Consider the following 16571-nt stretch of genomic DNA (forward strand, 5'->3'; position numbering starts at 1 on the left):
TTGGGGTGTCGCTCTGCCACAATCAGAGCCATTCTAGCACCTGAGGCAGAGGCCACAGAGCCATCCACAGTGCCCCAGCAAACTTTGCTCCAGTGGAGCCTTGGCTGCGGGAGAGGAAGAGAGAGACAGAGAGGAAGGAGAGGGGGAGGAGTGGAGAAGCAGAAGGGCGCCTCTCCTGTGTGCCCTGGCCAGGAATCAAACCCGGGACTCCCGCATGCCAGGCCGACGCTCTACCATTGAGCCAACCGGCCAGGGCCTAAAAAATTCAATATTTTGATTTCTCCAACTTTATTATTTTTTTTTTCTGTTTCTTATATCTTAATTCTTTCTTTTATCTTTAACATTGATTTCTGGTATTTTGGGGGGGTTCCTTTATTTTTCATTGTTTTTAGCAAGAAAGACAGACAGGAAGGGAGAGAGATGAGAAGCATCACCTTGAAATTGTGGCACTTTAGTTGTTCATTAATTGCTTTTCATATGTGCCTTGACAGGAGGGTTCCAGTCAAGCCAGTGACTCCTTGCTCAAGCCAGTGACCATGGGCTCAAACCAGCGACCTTCGGCTTCAAGCCAGTGACTGTGGGATCATCTCTATGATCCCATGCTCAAGCTGGTGACCCCCTCCCCCGCTCAAGCTGGAGAGCTCAAGCTGGCAACTTTGGGGTTTTGAATCTGGGTCCTCAGCATCTCAAGTCACTTTATCCACTGTGCCACCACTGGTCAGCTGATTTTCTTTCTTTCTTTCTTTCTTTATTTTTTTGCCTAACTTTAAGAGTTATAATTTTAACTCATTAATTTAATTTAAAATTTTAATTGATATAAATATTTAAGGCTATTAAATTTTCTTTGATAACTGCTAAAACATATTCTACATAGTATGATTTGTAGGGTTTCTATTATCATTTTATATTCAATGCTGAAATTTGGGTTTGTATTTCTCCTTTCACTCAAGTGCTTTTAATAGAGAATTTTATAGGACCAGCTCACTTACATTACATGACTCTGAGGACCTTAATAGAGTTTTTACATTTTTCTAGTGGGAATACTTTTTTTTTATTAATAATTCACCTTCATTGCACTAATGGGAAAAGAATGCTGGTTGTGTTATTTCTACTTTATTGAATGTTGATGATATTTTCTTTGTGACCTGGCATATGGTAGTTTCATGAATATCCCTTATGTTCTTGAGAAGGTATTTTTCTATTTTCTAGTTGTAAAATTTGATAAATATCCAGAAGATCTACATTACTGATGATATGGAATGTGGTCCAGTTTTCCCTAGAGGATGTTTTGTGAGCCATCTTCGGTGAATAGAAAGAGAAGAGCTTAGCCAACAGAAATAGGGAGGAGTGCTTTTATCTGAGGTACATAGCCAGAGCTATAAGATTCTCTTGGCAACCATAAGATTCATTTATTCAATAAATATTCAAAAATGTCATCTGTGATAAGACAACTTTTATTTAATTCAGGTTTCTTCTTAAAAGGCACAGACAGGTCCAACCACAGCTAAAATCACTGTTAGTCTAATTGTTACATTGCCTTAATTTTCTTCTCAGCACTTACTACTCCTCTGCTCATAGTTCTTATTTAATCTCTCTCTCTCCCCACTAAAATATACACTCTGTAGGGCACCAGATTTTTCTCTTATCTACTCCACCCAGAACACTGCTAATCACATGGTACACTCTAAACATTTGTTTTATGTGTGAATCATGTGTGAATGATATATACACTTCATTCCTTTAGAGAATAAAATACCTTAATAGTTTCTGACCCTATAATACGTTTTATAAGGAATCAACAAAATATGATGCCACAACACTATTTTATTCAACACAATTAATAAGCATCTGTTTTGTTTTAGTCCCTGTGCTAGTCATTGTCGATGTAGGGATGAATGCAACACAGTTCTGATCTCTACTACTATTGAATAGACTAGGAACATCACAAATGTAAATTGTACATTAGATTGTTATGCATTTAGTTTCAATAACAAAAAAAAACCAAAACAGATCAAACCCTGACAATAAAACAACTAATAATGACTTAAACCAGTGGTTCTCAACCCTTGCAGAACCACAGAATTACCGGGGAAGTTTTTTTAAAAGACAGACTTCTTGCAAAATGATAAAATTCGTATTGAGGAGAACTTGGCAATATCTGACATATACCTGTTGGCCCATAAATACCAGTTCTCAAAATAAAAATATAAAAAAACTGAGAAAATACAGAAATGTTGATTTCAGATATATGTATTAAACAAAAACTGGAATGATTATGCTCATGAATAGAGGACTTGAAATATAATTGAGTATTATGGAGCTATAAAAAGAAATAATGACTATTTCTGTATATTAATTTGGAATACTCTCCAGGATATATTGACAAGCAAAACAACAAAAAAAAAATTCAAAATCAAGATGGAGACTATATACTACATTATTATTTATTACACATGGTAAGTATGAATGCGTATGAAATTATAATCAACAAACTAAAATAATGATATGGGAGAGAGAAGGTACAGAGTAGATGATAGAGTTGCTAGACACTACTAAAATATGTTGTTTTGTAGGTTTGACTTTGGTATTATGTAAATTTTGTATATATTTATAAAAACTAAATAAGATTAAAGGAAAAAACACACACATAAATCTAATAGACTTTATTGTGCATCCAGTTGGTGGGATTACCACACAGAAAATACTTTGAATGCTTTTAAAATATAGTCATTTATTGCCTGACCAGGCAATGGAGCAGTGGATAGAGCATCGGACTGGGATGCAGAGGACCTGGGTTTGAAGCCCCAAGGTCACCAGCTTGAGCGTGGGCTCATCTAGTTTAAGAAAAAGCTCACCAGCTTGGACCCAAGGTCACTGGCTTGAGCAAGGGGTTACTCGGTCTGATGTAGCCCCACATTCAAGGCCCATATAAGAAAATAATCAATGAACAACTAAGGTGTTGCAACAAAAAACTAATGATGCTTCTCATCTCTCTCTGTTCCTGTCTGTCTGCCCCTGTCCACCCCTCTCTCTGACTCTCTCTCTGTCTCTGAAAAAGAAAAATAGTCATTTGTTCTGTGTATTCCTGATGGGATGTGACCTAAAGATTAAAAGAATTAGACCTTTTAAACTGTTTTCAGAATCAGTAATTGTATGGTTAGTTTTGGAATGCTTGTGCTTTGTTTTTTGACATTGTTGGTTATGAATTATTGTGGGATAACACTAGTGAGTAATTTTGTTGGTGTCATTGGGAGTCAGGACTTGCGGTTTCAGAGAAAAGAGGTAATGATATATCAATGACATGAAGTATATACCCTGGAGCCCTGAATTTGAACAGGAAGTGTCAATATAAACTTATGCTATATTTTCCTTTAAAAATGCACATGTATTTCTTTTTTATAATTTTTATTTAGAAAATTTAACAAGGTGACATTGATCAATAAGACTACATAGGTTTCAGGTAAACATTTCTATAAAAAATGCTTATGTAGTTCTTAGCTCTGCCTCCTACATGCACTAGAAACCATGATTAACTCACTAGCATACAGCCAAGCACCATGATGTTACTCTTTCAAAAGCATTTTCTACTATAAAATAAATCAAGATTACATGATGAACTTGCTGGGAACTGTACAGGTGAGCCTTGAACAACCTGATACACCAAAAATGTTGAACTGTGAAGGTCATGTAGAAAAGATTCAAGAACTAAAATGAAGAGCCTAAATGCCTAAAAGTGGGACAGTTTGAGCAAGTATAAAACTAATAATTAAATATATTTAAACATATTGTGTTTAAATGTCATATTTATGGTGATTCTAAAATATACCCTGTGCTCACCTTTAAAAAGTACATAAAAATAAATTCATAAATTGAAAACAGTAAATAGAAGGGAAGATTTAAATAATTATTCTTCCATTTGTATATACAGTATACTGTGTTACCAAATAATTAATGAGAGAAAGATTGCCTTTAGATAAGTATTCTAGCTATTAAGGGAAGAAGGATGAATAGAATATCTTTATTCTACAATCTGTAATGAAATATTGGATCTAGGCAATAATCATCGGTATCTGCAAACATCATAAAAAAAGAGACAACCAGATATGTGTCTCCAGATGGAAGTACACAACACTACCTGTGAGGTATTCTTGCTAAAAAACAAGAAGGAGGAGGAGGGAGAGGAGGTGGAGAGAAGGAGAAGAAGAAAGCAAACTTAAAGCTAATGAAGCCTCTATCCCTAACAACCAATTTACATGAAACCCAGGAGACAGAGTGTCATGAAGGATGTCAGCAACATCCAGACTGAAACTCCAGAGAATAAAGGACCCAAATTCTTCAACAGATAAATTATAAGAAAAGCAAAAAAGCAACAACTTACAGACTGGGAGACTTAATAGTCATATTAACAAATTATAATACATAATTCTTAAGTTGAAAATAAAATTTCAAGAAATATTTATGACAAAATTGGAAAATTTTAACTATGAATGAATATTTGAAGATATTTAGGAATTGTAATTATTTTTACATGACAATATTATTATGATCATATTTGCAAAGTGTCTATGTCTTTTACAGATACATTGAAATAATATTTTATTAAGTGATATGATGTTTAGTATTAGCTTCCAAATAATCTGTAGATGGAGAGAAGTAGGTAGGATTACAGATGAATAAGATTGACCAAAATCATTAATTAATGAAGTTATGTGAGATTTACATGGATTATTTAATATTACATCTTGTCATGCATCTGACATTATGTATAACAAAAAGGTTTTTTTTTAATGTCCAAAGCCATATATAGACTAATTACTCAGAATTTCTGGGTGTGTAGCCATAGAACTGGTATTTCTAAAAGCTACTTTCAAATGAGGTTTTTTTATGGGAAAATTTTAAGTGTTTATAATATCCAATAACCACATTCTTAAAACAATTATTAAACATTTAATAAATCATTTATTCATAAATCAATAAATTTATGTATACTTAAAATTTTAGACAATCAAGACTACATTAATAATGTGTAGGCATGTTGAATGAGACTATCACACAGATCTGAATGTTTTGTATGTAGCAAAGTCATTGCATTATCATAGTCTGAAAGTAGTATTTATAATCATTTTTACTACCAACTCTCTTTGGAAAGGATCAAGTCTACTTAATTACTATGCAACTAATAAACAAACAGGGCCTTACCTGTTTTAAAATTGTGATAAGAAGTCTGGAAGTAATTGTGTCGGTCCAGGTGCTCGAAAATGCCATAAGATTACCACAACTTCCATCTTCTTGCCTAACCTTTTTCAGCAGATTGAAGCTATGACCAGATTCTTGCCTTAACATGACTACAATAGCTCTAGGCATCTCTATCACATTCCAGGTACTGTCATCCTTTTCACTCATATCTACCCTTCTGATTAAAAAACAGCCTTTGCTATAGAAGTCCCTAACACATTTCCTGTAAACCTCTTTGGGCAGAACTAGGCCACATGGCCAACTTTAGGTATAGGGGAAGCTGGAAAATCATCATCTGAGAAAGGAGGATGGGATAGCTATGATTATATTGGAGAAATCTTGAGGTCCACTCCCTGCCTCAGACCAAACATATTGCTTTTTTTAAAAAAACAGTTTTTCTTACCATAGAACATTGGTAGAACAGGCTGTTGAGTCAGCAATCAAAAGATATAATGAAAAAGAAGCAGCGGAGTTCTAGCTTTAAAAACACAGTCAAGGGTAAAAACTAAATATGCACTGAAGGGAATATACTCAGAAGGATTGAGCCACATACTGTTTCCAGGCATGTTCATACCTGCTACCTTGTTCAGTCCTCACAATAATCCTATGAACAAGGTAACTGGCATTATCTCCATGTTATACAGGAGGGACCAGAGACTCCTAGAGGATGGGTGTGGAGGCTTGTTTAGTGTTCACAGTGCATTACTTTACCCCTCTTGTCATGGGTTATAGTTCCTTATCTGACTTACCAAGATCACTGTCAGAAACATAAACAGGGGAAGAACAAGAGATCCACTATTTATTCAGCGTATTACTAGGCATACTCTATTTTTCTTCCCCACAGTGGCAATATCAGGAAGCAGACATATTTTGATTCTGGCCACCTCTCTGCTGATAGGATCTTCTGGCAGAGGCAGGGGCACTAGGGTGGCCCAAAGCAGAATTTGCCCTCTGTTGCAGCTGTTAGTAGTCTGTACACTTCGATCATATGTGTTATCTTGGATGCCACTAACTCGGCCAGGCATTGGTTGATAGCGTGGAGCCTCACACCCATATCTGTGAGTCTGTGCAGTTTGGCAATGTCACCATCCTCAGAGTTGGCTGCCATACTATACTGCCAGTATTACCAGCAGTTTTGACTTCTTTGTCTTACAGAATGAGTGTGATATGCATTAGTTCCCCTGGCTACCTGAGCTCCAGGTCAGATTCTGCTAGGAAAGCAGTACGACCTTTGTCATGCCCCAAATTCCCTCCTGCCCTTAAATACTGTCTCATTGATATAGGCAAACAGTTCTTAAATTGTTAACTTTTGGTCAATGTACCAATTTACTTACCACCAGGATCTTGTGAAGCCACTTCTCATCCATCCTGAATTTATGGTTAGGGCCTCCTTAGGTATATTTCCTACCCTTCCAACTCTCTTTGTTCCCTTTCCCTTTTTAAATGCGTGAAATATATGCTCACAGCACATCAAACCTTCAGACCAGAGTTCTTTTTGGTTTAGCATGTATTAAAGAACGCACATGAAGGCCCTGGCCGGTTGGCTCAGTGGTAGGGCATCAGCCTGGCGTGCAGGAGTCCCAGGTTCGATTTCCAGCCAGGGCACACAGGGGAAGCGCCCATCTGCTTCTCCAGCCCTCCCCCTCTCTTTCCTCTCTGTCTCTCTCTTCCCCTCCCGCAGCCAAGGCTCCACTGGAGCAAAGTTTGCCCAGGCACTGAGGATGGCTCTGTGGCCTTTGCCTCAGGCACTAGAATGGCTCTGATTGCGGCAGAGCGATGCCCCGGATGGGCAGAGCATCGCCCCCTGGTGGGCATGCCGGGTGGATCCCAGTCGGGCATATGCGGAAGTCTGTCTGACTGCGTCCCCGTTTCCAACTTCGGAAAAATACAAAAAAAAAAGAAAAAAGAAAAAAAAAATGCACATGAGAATGGCGTGTTCTCTCATTAGCATCACTCAGGAATTAAGCCTTTAGATGCTTAAAAGTGTATTAATATGTTTTATTTCTCCTATTTGTTTATACCCTACCAAATTGGCAAAAGGTAATGCAGTTTAGAAAGCTAAATAATATGTCATATGAGCATCAATTAAAGCCTGATTCAAAAAGAAATACAAAGCTAGAAATCAAACACAAATCTTTAATCCAGGGACTGACAGCTAAACCTGAAGAAGCCATTTGGGGTCTTCCTTAGTCATTTTCCATGTGACAATGTGCTCTGTAAATTTATTGGTGTGGGCAAAGGTCACTGATGGACTATGGCAGTGTTAGTAAAAACAATCAGGAGGAGATAATTAATCTAAGTCTCTGTTAGAGACTAGAGGAAGCCTTTTTAGTCAGGGCCCCAATTGTGAAAGAAGAGCTATAACTGGCTACATATTGGATACTACCTGTCATATAAAGTGAGAGATACTATAGCATGGTTGTGCACAGCTGCCTGACTTTGGATAAATCTTTTTTGTTGTTGCTCCTTTCAGGCTGAAACTAAAATATTTCCTCAATGATTTTGTGCTTTGACTTTTGAAGAAGGTCAGCAAACAAAATAATCTTCATCAGAGAGCTGAAAAATATCTGCAAATTATCTGTGTATGTAAATTATGATTGCTTAATATTAATCTGAGTAGCAAATAAGGGGGTTGGCTGAAGTCCCTTTTTTTAATTTTATTTTTATTTTATTTATTCATTTTAGAAAGGAGAGAGAGAGGGAGAGAAAGAGAGAGAGAGGAGAGAGATAGAGAGAAGGGGGGAGGAGCAGGAAGCATCAACTCCCATATGTGCCTTGACCAGGCAAGCCAGGGTTTTGAACCAGCAACCTCAGTGTTTCCAGGTTGACACTTTATCCACTGCGCCACCACAGGTCAGGCTGAAGTCCCTTTTGACTGATATCTGATTCAGAAAGCCTGAATCTTTCAACCACTGACAAAAAAAAAAAAATACAAAATTTTTTAAGGTAAGTGAAGGAAAAGAGTATCCTAGAATTCAGCAGATTTCTTCTAAAACTATCTGGTATCTAATTCAGGATAGATAAGAAGCCAACATTCAATATTCTACAGGCTATAGTGTAAAATGAAAAGCTGTACCCTCTTGTATGTAAGCAAAGCTTTCTTTTCTTTGTTATTTTCTCATACATGGCATGCTCACACAGTGGGTTCTTCTTTTTCTTTATCCTTGATTTTGGTGATCTGACAAACATTAACACACTCTCTCTTTTAAATTCTAAGACAAGTCCACTGTCCTCACTCTGTGGAAATAGTGGTATCCCGGGTGAGAAACCTTGAATCAAAATTTTCTCCCCCTCAGTGGCCAACCACGAGTAGATAGTGTTACTAAAAACTAAGACAAATGGAAATATGTCAATGGTCTTAACAGAAAATATAGAAAGAAACACACTGAACATAAAAACAGGCACTGAAATCAATGTGAACATAATCAAATGTTTAGGTTTTGGTGGAACTTCTGTGGTAGTTGGACAGTTTCTTTTTTAAAGGCCATGAAGTGGTAACCAATCACCTCTCTGCCGCTAATAGTTTATTTTAACTAAAATGAGTTGAATATTTGCGCTACACAATGTTTAGAGGTAAACTTCTAAGAACAAATTTTTGTATTTTAGTCAAGCAGAATTGCAATATTGTGAAAGGAGGGTCTATTTTGAGAAAGAATTTCTTTCAAAGACAGCAATAGTAACTGGAGTGGATATTAAAAGCATTGGCAATTTGTTCTGGGTACCAGAGAAAGATTCTCAGATCAATGTGGACATCTGCTAGCTTCTCTCCAGCCCAAAATTTTCCCTTTCCTTCTTGGATCTTCACAGAAATACAGAATAAGTTGGTTCCTTCCCCTAAATCTCCCCAGGTTTGTTCCATAATGACCAGAGAAATAAAAGATACTTGGGAGATAAGTTGCCAAGAACCAATATGCAAACACAGTATTGAGAAAGCCTCCCCAGACTTGGGGAAATTCTGCATTATCTTGGTTGCCAGGAATTTGAGATGAAGATATGAGGACCGTTCAGTTAAACTGGTCTGAATTAGAGGAAGTAGGGGACCTCTGAAGGGATACAAGTTTGTATGCCCTTGGGAAACTAGTACTGTGTTACTGAACGGTACCAATTTGCAGCAAGTATTTAGAGAACACCATCAGACATTAAGAACCATAAAAGAAGGTACTCATGAAGTTAGAAAGAAATGTTACCTTTAGTTTATATCTACTATCCCACAGAGCCAGTGATATCTCCAACCACCTGGATGATCTGCTTTTCACTGAAAATAATCGGTTTTCAAAAATATTTACAAAGATTTATATCTTGCTCTCTGAAAGTTTTTTTTTTTAATACAGTTCAGAGCCCCTCATGAAGAAATTGCTATACAACTGGCTAATAAGAAAGTAATTTCGGGCCCTGGCCAGTTGGCTCAGCGGTAAAGCGTTGGCCTGGCGTGAGGGGAACCGGGGTTCGATTCCCGGCCAGGGCACATAGGAGAAGCGCCCATTTGCTTCTCCACCCCCCCCCCCTCCTTCCTCTCTCTCTCTCTCTTCCTCTCCTGCAGCAAAGGCTCCATTGGAGCAAAGATGGCCCGGGCCCTGGGGATGGCTCCTTGGTCTCTGCCCCAGGCGCTAGATAGTGGCTCTGGTCTCGGCAGAGCGACGCCCCGGAGGGGCAGAGCATCGCCCCGCCCCCTGGTGGGCAGAGCTTGCCCCTGGTGGTCGAGCCTGTGGATCCTGGTCGGAGGCTTGCCGGAGTCTATCTGACTGTCTCACCCCCTCTCCCCGTTTCCAGCTTCAGAAAAATACCAAAAAAAAAAAAAAAAAGAAAAAGAAAAAGAAAGTCATTTCGGAGCCACTTTTTAATGGGAAATTACTCAAATTATATGGAGAAAAATAGTTCTGTCCTATCTTGTGGTTTTGGCCTATCAGTGAAAAATATCCAAAATAATTCCATTGATAAATTAGTAAAATTGCAAAACAATTATATTAATGCAACACCACAAATACTTTTAAAAAGTGGCTTCCAGGGCAAAACTTTCAGCAAACACTGGATTGGCTTGCATTTTGTATCAAGTTCAGAGTGCACAAAAGCAAGAGAAGGAACTCTAAAATAAAGATGAAACTCTTGCCACTGACATTTTAATAATGAAAGGATTGGGTCCAAGACAATAAGGCACATCCCTGTGGATTGGGTTAGCTGAAGTACAACCAAATAAAAATCCTCATTTCCCATGTGGGCGCCCTGCATATATATATACTGGATGATTCATAGAACCATGTTACTGATGCTCTAACAAGACCAGTGGCTACCTCTGATGAGTTAGACATCCTGGAGTTTCATGGGTACATAAATAAAGGGACCAAGGAGAGAGGGACAGTGCCTTTCCTGAGCATGGCCCAGTCTTCACCCCTGTTCAACGAGCCTGTGAGTGCGAGGAATTGGTTCTGTGTACCACTGAGCAGGTGTTTTCATTGAGCCAATACCCACTTACCAATACTGAAAATTCTTGCAGCTGTTGGGTATTCCGCAGTTTATAAGGCTACTCTCCTGGTGATAGCCACTTCAGGATCCAGTCGGTTATTTTCCTCAATCTGTCGTTCAGAGATAAATTCAGTATCTCTGACTCCAAAAGTGGGTGGTGATCTGATTGGCAAAAAGACATTTCACCTTTCCTACTAATCCCAAGCACTGAATAAGGGTGGAATGGTTTCCTTATTCCCCAGCTGAGGACCTCACTAACCCTTACTTTTCAGTAAATGACTTGCGGTCTTACTGAAAAATTTATCTTCGCAGTGCTCATGCCCCTTTACTGTGTTGTGTCCCACATCCCAAGTCTCCTGGGGAACAAAATGAAGGGGTGTGTTAAGATGATGAAGTGCAAATATGAGTCAACACATGGTCTGAACTCCCAGGTAAATGTGTAATTTGGCCATGCTCAACATGAGGAGACCTGATAGATGATGGACTGAGTCTTTCTTTTTCAAATTACAAGTGGGGAGACAGAATAGCTCCTTTGTTGACTGGACACAGAAAACAAAGTTTACTGAAAAGAGCCCTAAAATAATTTTTTTCAAAATTAAAAATTTTCCTTTAACACAAACCTATACACTGTTGGTAAGTGTGTAATCTAAAATAGTGATTGGAGGACAGTGTTTTAAAGCTCAATAAAATGTATTCAATTACTTCATTGGTAAAAAAAAAGACTAATTGCAAATTATTATATACAAATTTAAAAAGTATTCAAAAGCATTCCAAATACCACTGAGAGTTTCAAATGGAATATTTTATTCATTTTACTTGTCTTTTTAACATATACAAACACACTGACACACTCTGATCGCCATGAACAAGGGTTGTCTAAATATCCTAAGGGAAAATGAAAAATTAAAAAATATATTAATTTTCCATTGTTATACACAATTACATCCACATCACTTACAAAGCTATTACTGATTCTGTTCAAGAAAGCAGATGGTATAGGGAGAGAAAACTTGTGGTAAGTTCACCAGTGAAACATAATTGAGATCTCAACATGAGAAAGCTGACAAAACACAAATTTTTGCTGTGAAATTTTCTTTGCAAAATATGGAGAAAAGTCTGTCAATGGCCAGTAAATAAGAGAGGGTAGTGAACTTTTGTTGTTAATTCTCACAATATTGTGCAAGGGTATCAAGTAAACTGCTCAGTCCTTCTCTGGGACCAGTTTCAGAACTTTTCCAATTGCAATGGTTTTACCCTCATCTCTTAAAGTAAAACGACCCATCTGAGGAAAATCTTTGAATGTCTCAAGGCAGATAGTTCCTGCTGTCCTTAAACGGGCAATGCACACTTGATCTTGTTTCACGAAGCGGGGTCGTGTCTTACTTTTTTCTCCAGATTTTTTGTCTATCAAGGAGATTAAGGCTGTTATCTCAACTTCCTCAATACAAGTATGAATGTGCAGCACAGCATTGTAACCTGGGCAAATGATAGACTTGTGCTCAATAATCACTATCTGAACATCAAACGTGCGTCCAGAATGGCAAAGATTACTAGGGTCACAAAGTATGAATCCTGGAAGAATCTCCTCTTCTTCAATTCCCTTCAGTCTGATTTTAAGGTTTTCACCTGGAGCTACATAATCAGTTTCAGAATCATCAGAAAGTATTCCAAGAACTTCCACATTGTGCTTATTTGGCATCATCACAAGCTGCTGTCCTTTAAAAATGGACCCTGATTCCAGCTTTCCCAGGACCACAGTGCCCATATCCTTGTACTTATCCACAATTGGCAGTCTAATTGGTCCATCAATTGATCTGTTGAAGTTTGGCATGTTATCCAAATACGGAATAAATGGTAATCCAGTGTACCAAGGGCAGAAATCTGATTGCTCTTTAATATTTGCCCCAGTTAGCCCTGAGCAGGGCATAAAGTGAATGTCCTTTTTGGGACTGAAGCCGACCTTTTTCAAAAAGGGCACCAGTTTTTCTTTACATTCTTCGTACCTCTCGCTGCTCCAATTTACTGTGGGATCGTCCATCTTATTAATAAGTACTATTAAATATTTTACCCCTGCTGTTTTTGCCAACATAGCATGTTCTCTTGTCTGTCCACCTTTTTCAAAGCCAGTTTCAAACTCTCCTTTCCTGGCAGAAATGACCAGTACAGCCAAATCAGCTTGAGAAGCACCACCAATCATATTTGGGACAAAACTCTTGTGGCCAGGGGCATCTAAAATTGTGAAATGTTTTTTTTCTGTTTCAAAATAGGCACGACCCACTTCTACTGTTTTACCCTTGTCTCGTTCTTCCTGATTTGTATCTAAGGCCCATGACAAATACCAAGTTTCTCTATTTTTTTCTTTAGCTTCTCTTTCATATTTCTCAAGTGTTCTTTTGTCAACCATTCCTGTCAAAAACATTATCTGTCCTCCAATGGTTGACTTGCCAGCATCTACGTGCCCAATGAATACCACATTTACATGTTCTTTTTTAGGAGCACCTGAGGGCAGGACCACAAATTTAGATTTTCTCGTTTCCTCTTTCTCCATCATTTCCTGGCCACCTTCTTCTGGGGGCCCTGAATCTCCCAATGAACTACCCCCTGGCTCGGCTTCACTTACTTCTTTATTGTGCTCCCACGACTCCTCCAGAACCATCTCCACCTCTCCGTTTTCTACAACAGGTTCTGAAAGTTCCATGGTAGCGGCTGAATTGGAACCTTCAGGCAACGCTATCTGTTCCTCTTTGGAATGTTCCACAGGTGCCCCCAGTCCCAGCCTTTTACCTTGTGGGTTGCCCGCGCCGGTGCAGGTTTCCGGGATGCTGGCGGTGCCGGCCGGCGGGGTCTGCGGCTGGGCCCGGCCCCGCAGGAAGGACGGCACGAACTCCGCGGCGTGCACGTTAGGCACGAAAGGTTTGGCGTTGACGTTGAGCTGGCGGCTGAAGGCCGAGCTGAGGTGCTCACGCTGGGTCTCGGGGACCGTCAAAGAGGGTCGGTCTCCGCTTGGGGCTGAACACAGGGCTTCCATGTCCACCTGGTCCCAGCAGTCGGGCGCCGAGTCGCTGCTGCTGCTACCCGCATCCATCATCTGAAGACCTGCTGGGTCGTAGGGAGGGAACCGGGTCAGCAGGACAGAAAGATCGCGCTAGGCGGACAGGGGAAAGACAGCGAGAGCGCAGGGCTAAGGGGTAGGGACACGAACCTCAGTGGCAGCGCGGAGCAGCTAGGTACCGACACTACATTCGCAGCTGCGGCGGCAGTAGCAGATATGGCGGCTCGAGCCTCTCCTCTTGTGTGTGAGCGGATCTCCTCCCCCAAACCCCAACCACTTCCGACTCCTCCACTGCCGACCCATCTCCGGGCATGGATTGACCCCTCGCTGCCATCCGTATGCCTGGACTCCTTAGTTCTCAGTCATACGCTAAGTCGGAAAGTTCATTTTAAAATGAATATTTGTAGTTACTTGGTTCACGCGACCTGGGAGAGCAATTTGACCACAATTTAATTATTAAACCTATAGAGGCACAACCTGATTTTCAATTCTACTCGAAGATTCAAGTAAAAATAAAAATTCCTATTGAACATATAGAGACAGGGTATGGGTTAACTGCTAGAAACCCAGCAACCAAAAAAGAGAAATTAGTGACTAGGGAGGCACTCATGAAATTCATGAAGATGTAGCGAACCTAGGAAATGCAACTTTAAATCATTCATTACTTTGAAACCCAGGCACCTTTTGGTTTTCCCTTTTTCAATGGGTCCCCATAAGCCTATAAGTTTTGCTGATGGCTTCAACGGTGTAAGGATGGGGTTCTAACATCTTTTCATGTAAAGCACTCTGGCTGTCTGCATGGAAGAACCTTGTCTCGGTGAGACTGTCCAACCTACAGCATATGTGCAGGTGCCTGGAAAATGGCTGGCTTGCTATATTGTGTGATTCATCACATACATAAGTACTAGTCTCAGATCACTTTATTCTTCTGACAAAGAGTAATCTCAGTGTACGCGCCCCACTCATCAGCACTTAAGTACACCCTAGGTCCATAGGCTTTCCTGCCTCATTCTGGAGGTCTGGAACCCTACTCACTGCTGGTAATGGGTTTGCTTTAAGAAACAATCAGCCTGACCAGGTGGTGGCGCAGTGGATAGAGCATCGGACTGGGATGCAAAAGGACCCAGGTTCGAGACCCCGAGCTCGCCAGCTTGAGCGCGGGCTCATCTGGCTTGAGCAAAGAGCTCACCAGCTTGGACCCAAGGTCGCTGTCTCCAGCAGGGGGTTACTCAGTCTGCTGAAGGCCCACGGTCAAGGCATATGTGAGAAAGCAATCAATGAACAACTAAGAAGTCCCAACGACGCACAACGAGAAACTGATGATTGATGCTTCTCATCTCTCTCCTTCCTGTCTGTCTGTCCCTGTCTATCTCTGCCTCTGTTAAAAAAAAAAAAGAAGAAACAATCAGTGTCATGTTCAAACTTCCTCAGTTAGTGGTAATGTTCATGAGGCTGCAGGTATCAGCCTAATTAAACTGACTGAGATCTTTGAAATGGATAAAATTCATGGGACCCTATCCAATAGAATCTCACTCTCAAAAAAAGATTTTAATTTTTGAGCCAAAGCCTAAAAGAGCTAATTTGTAAATTATCTTAATATAAGTCAAACTGAAATAGGAAAAAAGATCCTGGAAAAATACAATTTGCTAGTACAAGATGAAGTCCTAGAGTTGGATATTAAATAAATCCAACAAGTCAAAATATTATAAAAACATAGCAACTGATTTATAATTTAAGAATTATGTTCTTCCAAATTTAAGCGTACAAAAAAGTCCTATGTCTAACATACTTGGATCTTTGATGGTTTCATTCTGGGGCTACCACTCTTTTACTAGCTGTGTGTTGTCCCCAAGCTATTAGCTATCAACCACCTTCATTATTTTTGCCTCAGGTAATGACATAATTATTCGCTGTCACATAAAAAGAATATGCATATCTATTCACAATGAATAGGAAGAATGGAGAAGTTGAATGTTCGGAGACCCTTGGACAATACTCCACAAATGTGTTGAAGCCTTTCTTGGGCAGTCTGTGAACTTAGAATAGACTTAACAAAATGTCTCTGGGAGAACCTCTCAAGGTTGAGGCAGTCATGTTCACATAAGGTTAATAATAGCAAGGAAGCAGGAAAGACCTAGGATGTTTTCTTCACTGGGTCAATTGCATTGATCATGAGAATATTAGTACAACTGCTACTTAGTAATATCTCTGTTAAAGAATGAGGATGAGGCCTGACCTGTGGTGGCGCGGTGGATAAAGCATCGACCTGGAAATGCTGAGGTCGCCGGTTCGAAACCCTGGGCTTGCCTGGTCAAGGCACATATGAGAGTTGATGCTTCCAGTTTCTCCCCCCTTCTCTCTCTCTCTCTCTCTCTCTTTCTTTCTTCTCTAAAATGAATAAATTTAAAAAGAAAAAGAATGAGGATGAGCCCTCGCTGATTGGCTCAGTGGTAGAGCATTGACCTGGCTTGTGGATGTCCTGGGATTGGCTCAGTGGTAGAGCATTGACCTGGCTTGTGGATGTCCTGGGTTCGATTCCCAGTCAGGACACACAGGAGAAGAGCCCATCTGCTTCTCCTACCTTCCCCTTCTGGCTTCTCTCTCTGTCTTCCCCTCCTGCAGCCATTGCTCAATTGGAGCGAGTAGGCCCTGGGTGCTGAGGATGGCTCCATGGCCTCGCCTCAGGTGCTAAGAAGAGCTCATTGCTGAGCAACAGAGCAACGCCCCAGATGAACAGAGCATCGCCCCTAGTGGGCTTGCTGGGTGAATACTATTGATAGTTTTGGCATATGCGGGAGTCTGTTTCTGCCTCCCCTCCTCTCAC

The 16571-nt window shown here is 40.0% G+C and overlaps 1 protein-coding gene across 3 annotated transcripts; it reads right to left on the reverse strand.

Moving 5' to 3' along the window:
• Positions 1–11487: 11487 nt before the first annotated feature.
• Positions 11488–14006, reverse strand: GSPT2 (G1 to S phase transition 2). Of its 3 annotated transcripts, XM_066250118.1 has the most exons (3): positions 13898–14006; positions 13480–13791; positions 11488–13380 (listed from the first exon to the last, which is right to left on the reverse strand). In XM_066250118.1, the coding sequence occupies exons 2-3, from the start codon at positions 13781–13783 to the stop codon at positions 11897–11899; spliced, it is 1788 nt and encodes a 595-aa protein (XP_066106215.1). In that variant the 5' UTR covers positions 13784–13791; positions 13898–14006; the 3' UTR covers positions 11488–11896. The 3 variants fall into 3 exon arrangements, with proteins under 3 accessions (XP_066106215.1, XP_066106213.1, XP_066106214.1); XM_066250116.1 differs by having other exon boundaries at positions 11488–13791; XM_066250117.1 differs by having other exon boundaries at positions 11488–13794; positions 13898–13942.
• Between the last annotated feature and the right edge of the window lie 2565 nt (positions 14007–16571).

The sequence above is a fragment of the Saccopteryx bilineata genome, chromosome X (assembly GCF_036850765.1).
Source record: "Saccopteryx bilineata isolate mSacBil1 chromosome X, mSacBil1_pri_phased_curated, whole genome shotgun sequence".
NCBI classification, from domain to species: domain Eukaryota; kingdom Metazoa; phylum Chordata; class Mammalia; order Chiroptera; family Emballonuridae; genus Saccopteryx; species Saccopteryx bilineata.

Bases quoted from the DNA above. Each gene is read 5' to 3' on its own strand.
- GSPT2 (XM_066250116.1), bottom strand. From the start codon at position 13,783: ATGATGGATGCGGGTAGCAGCAGCAGCGACTCGGCGCCCGACTGCTGG.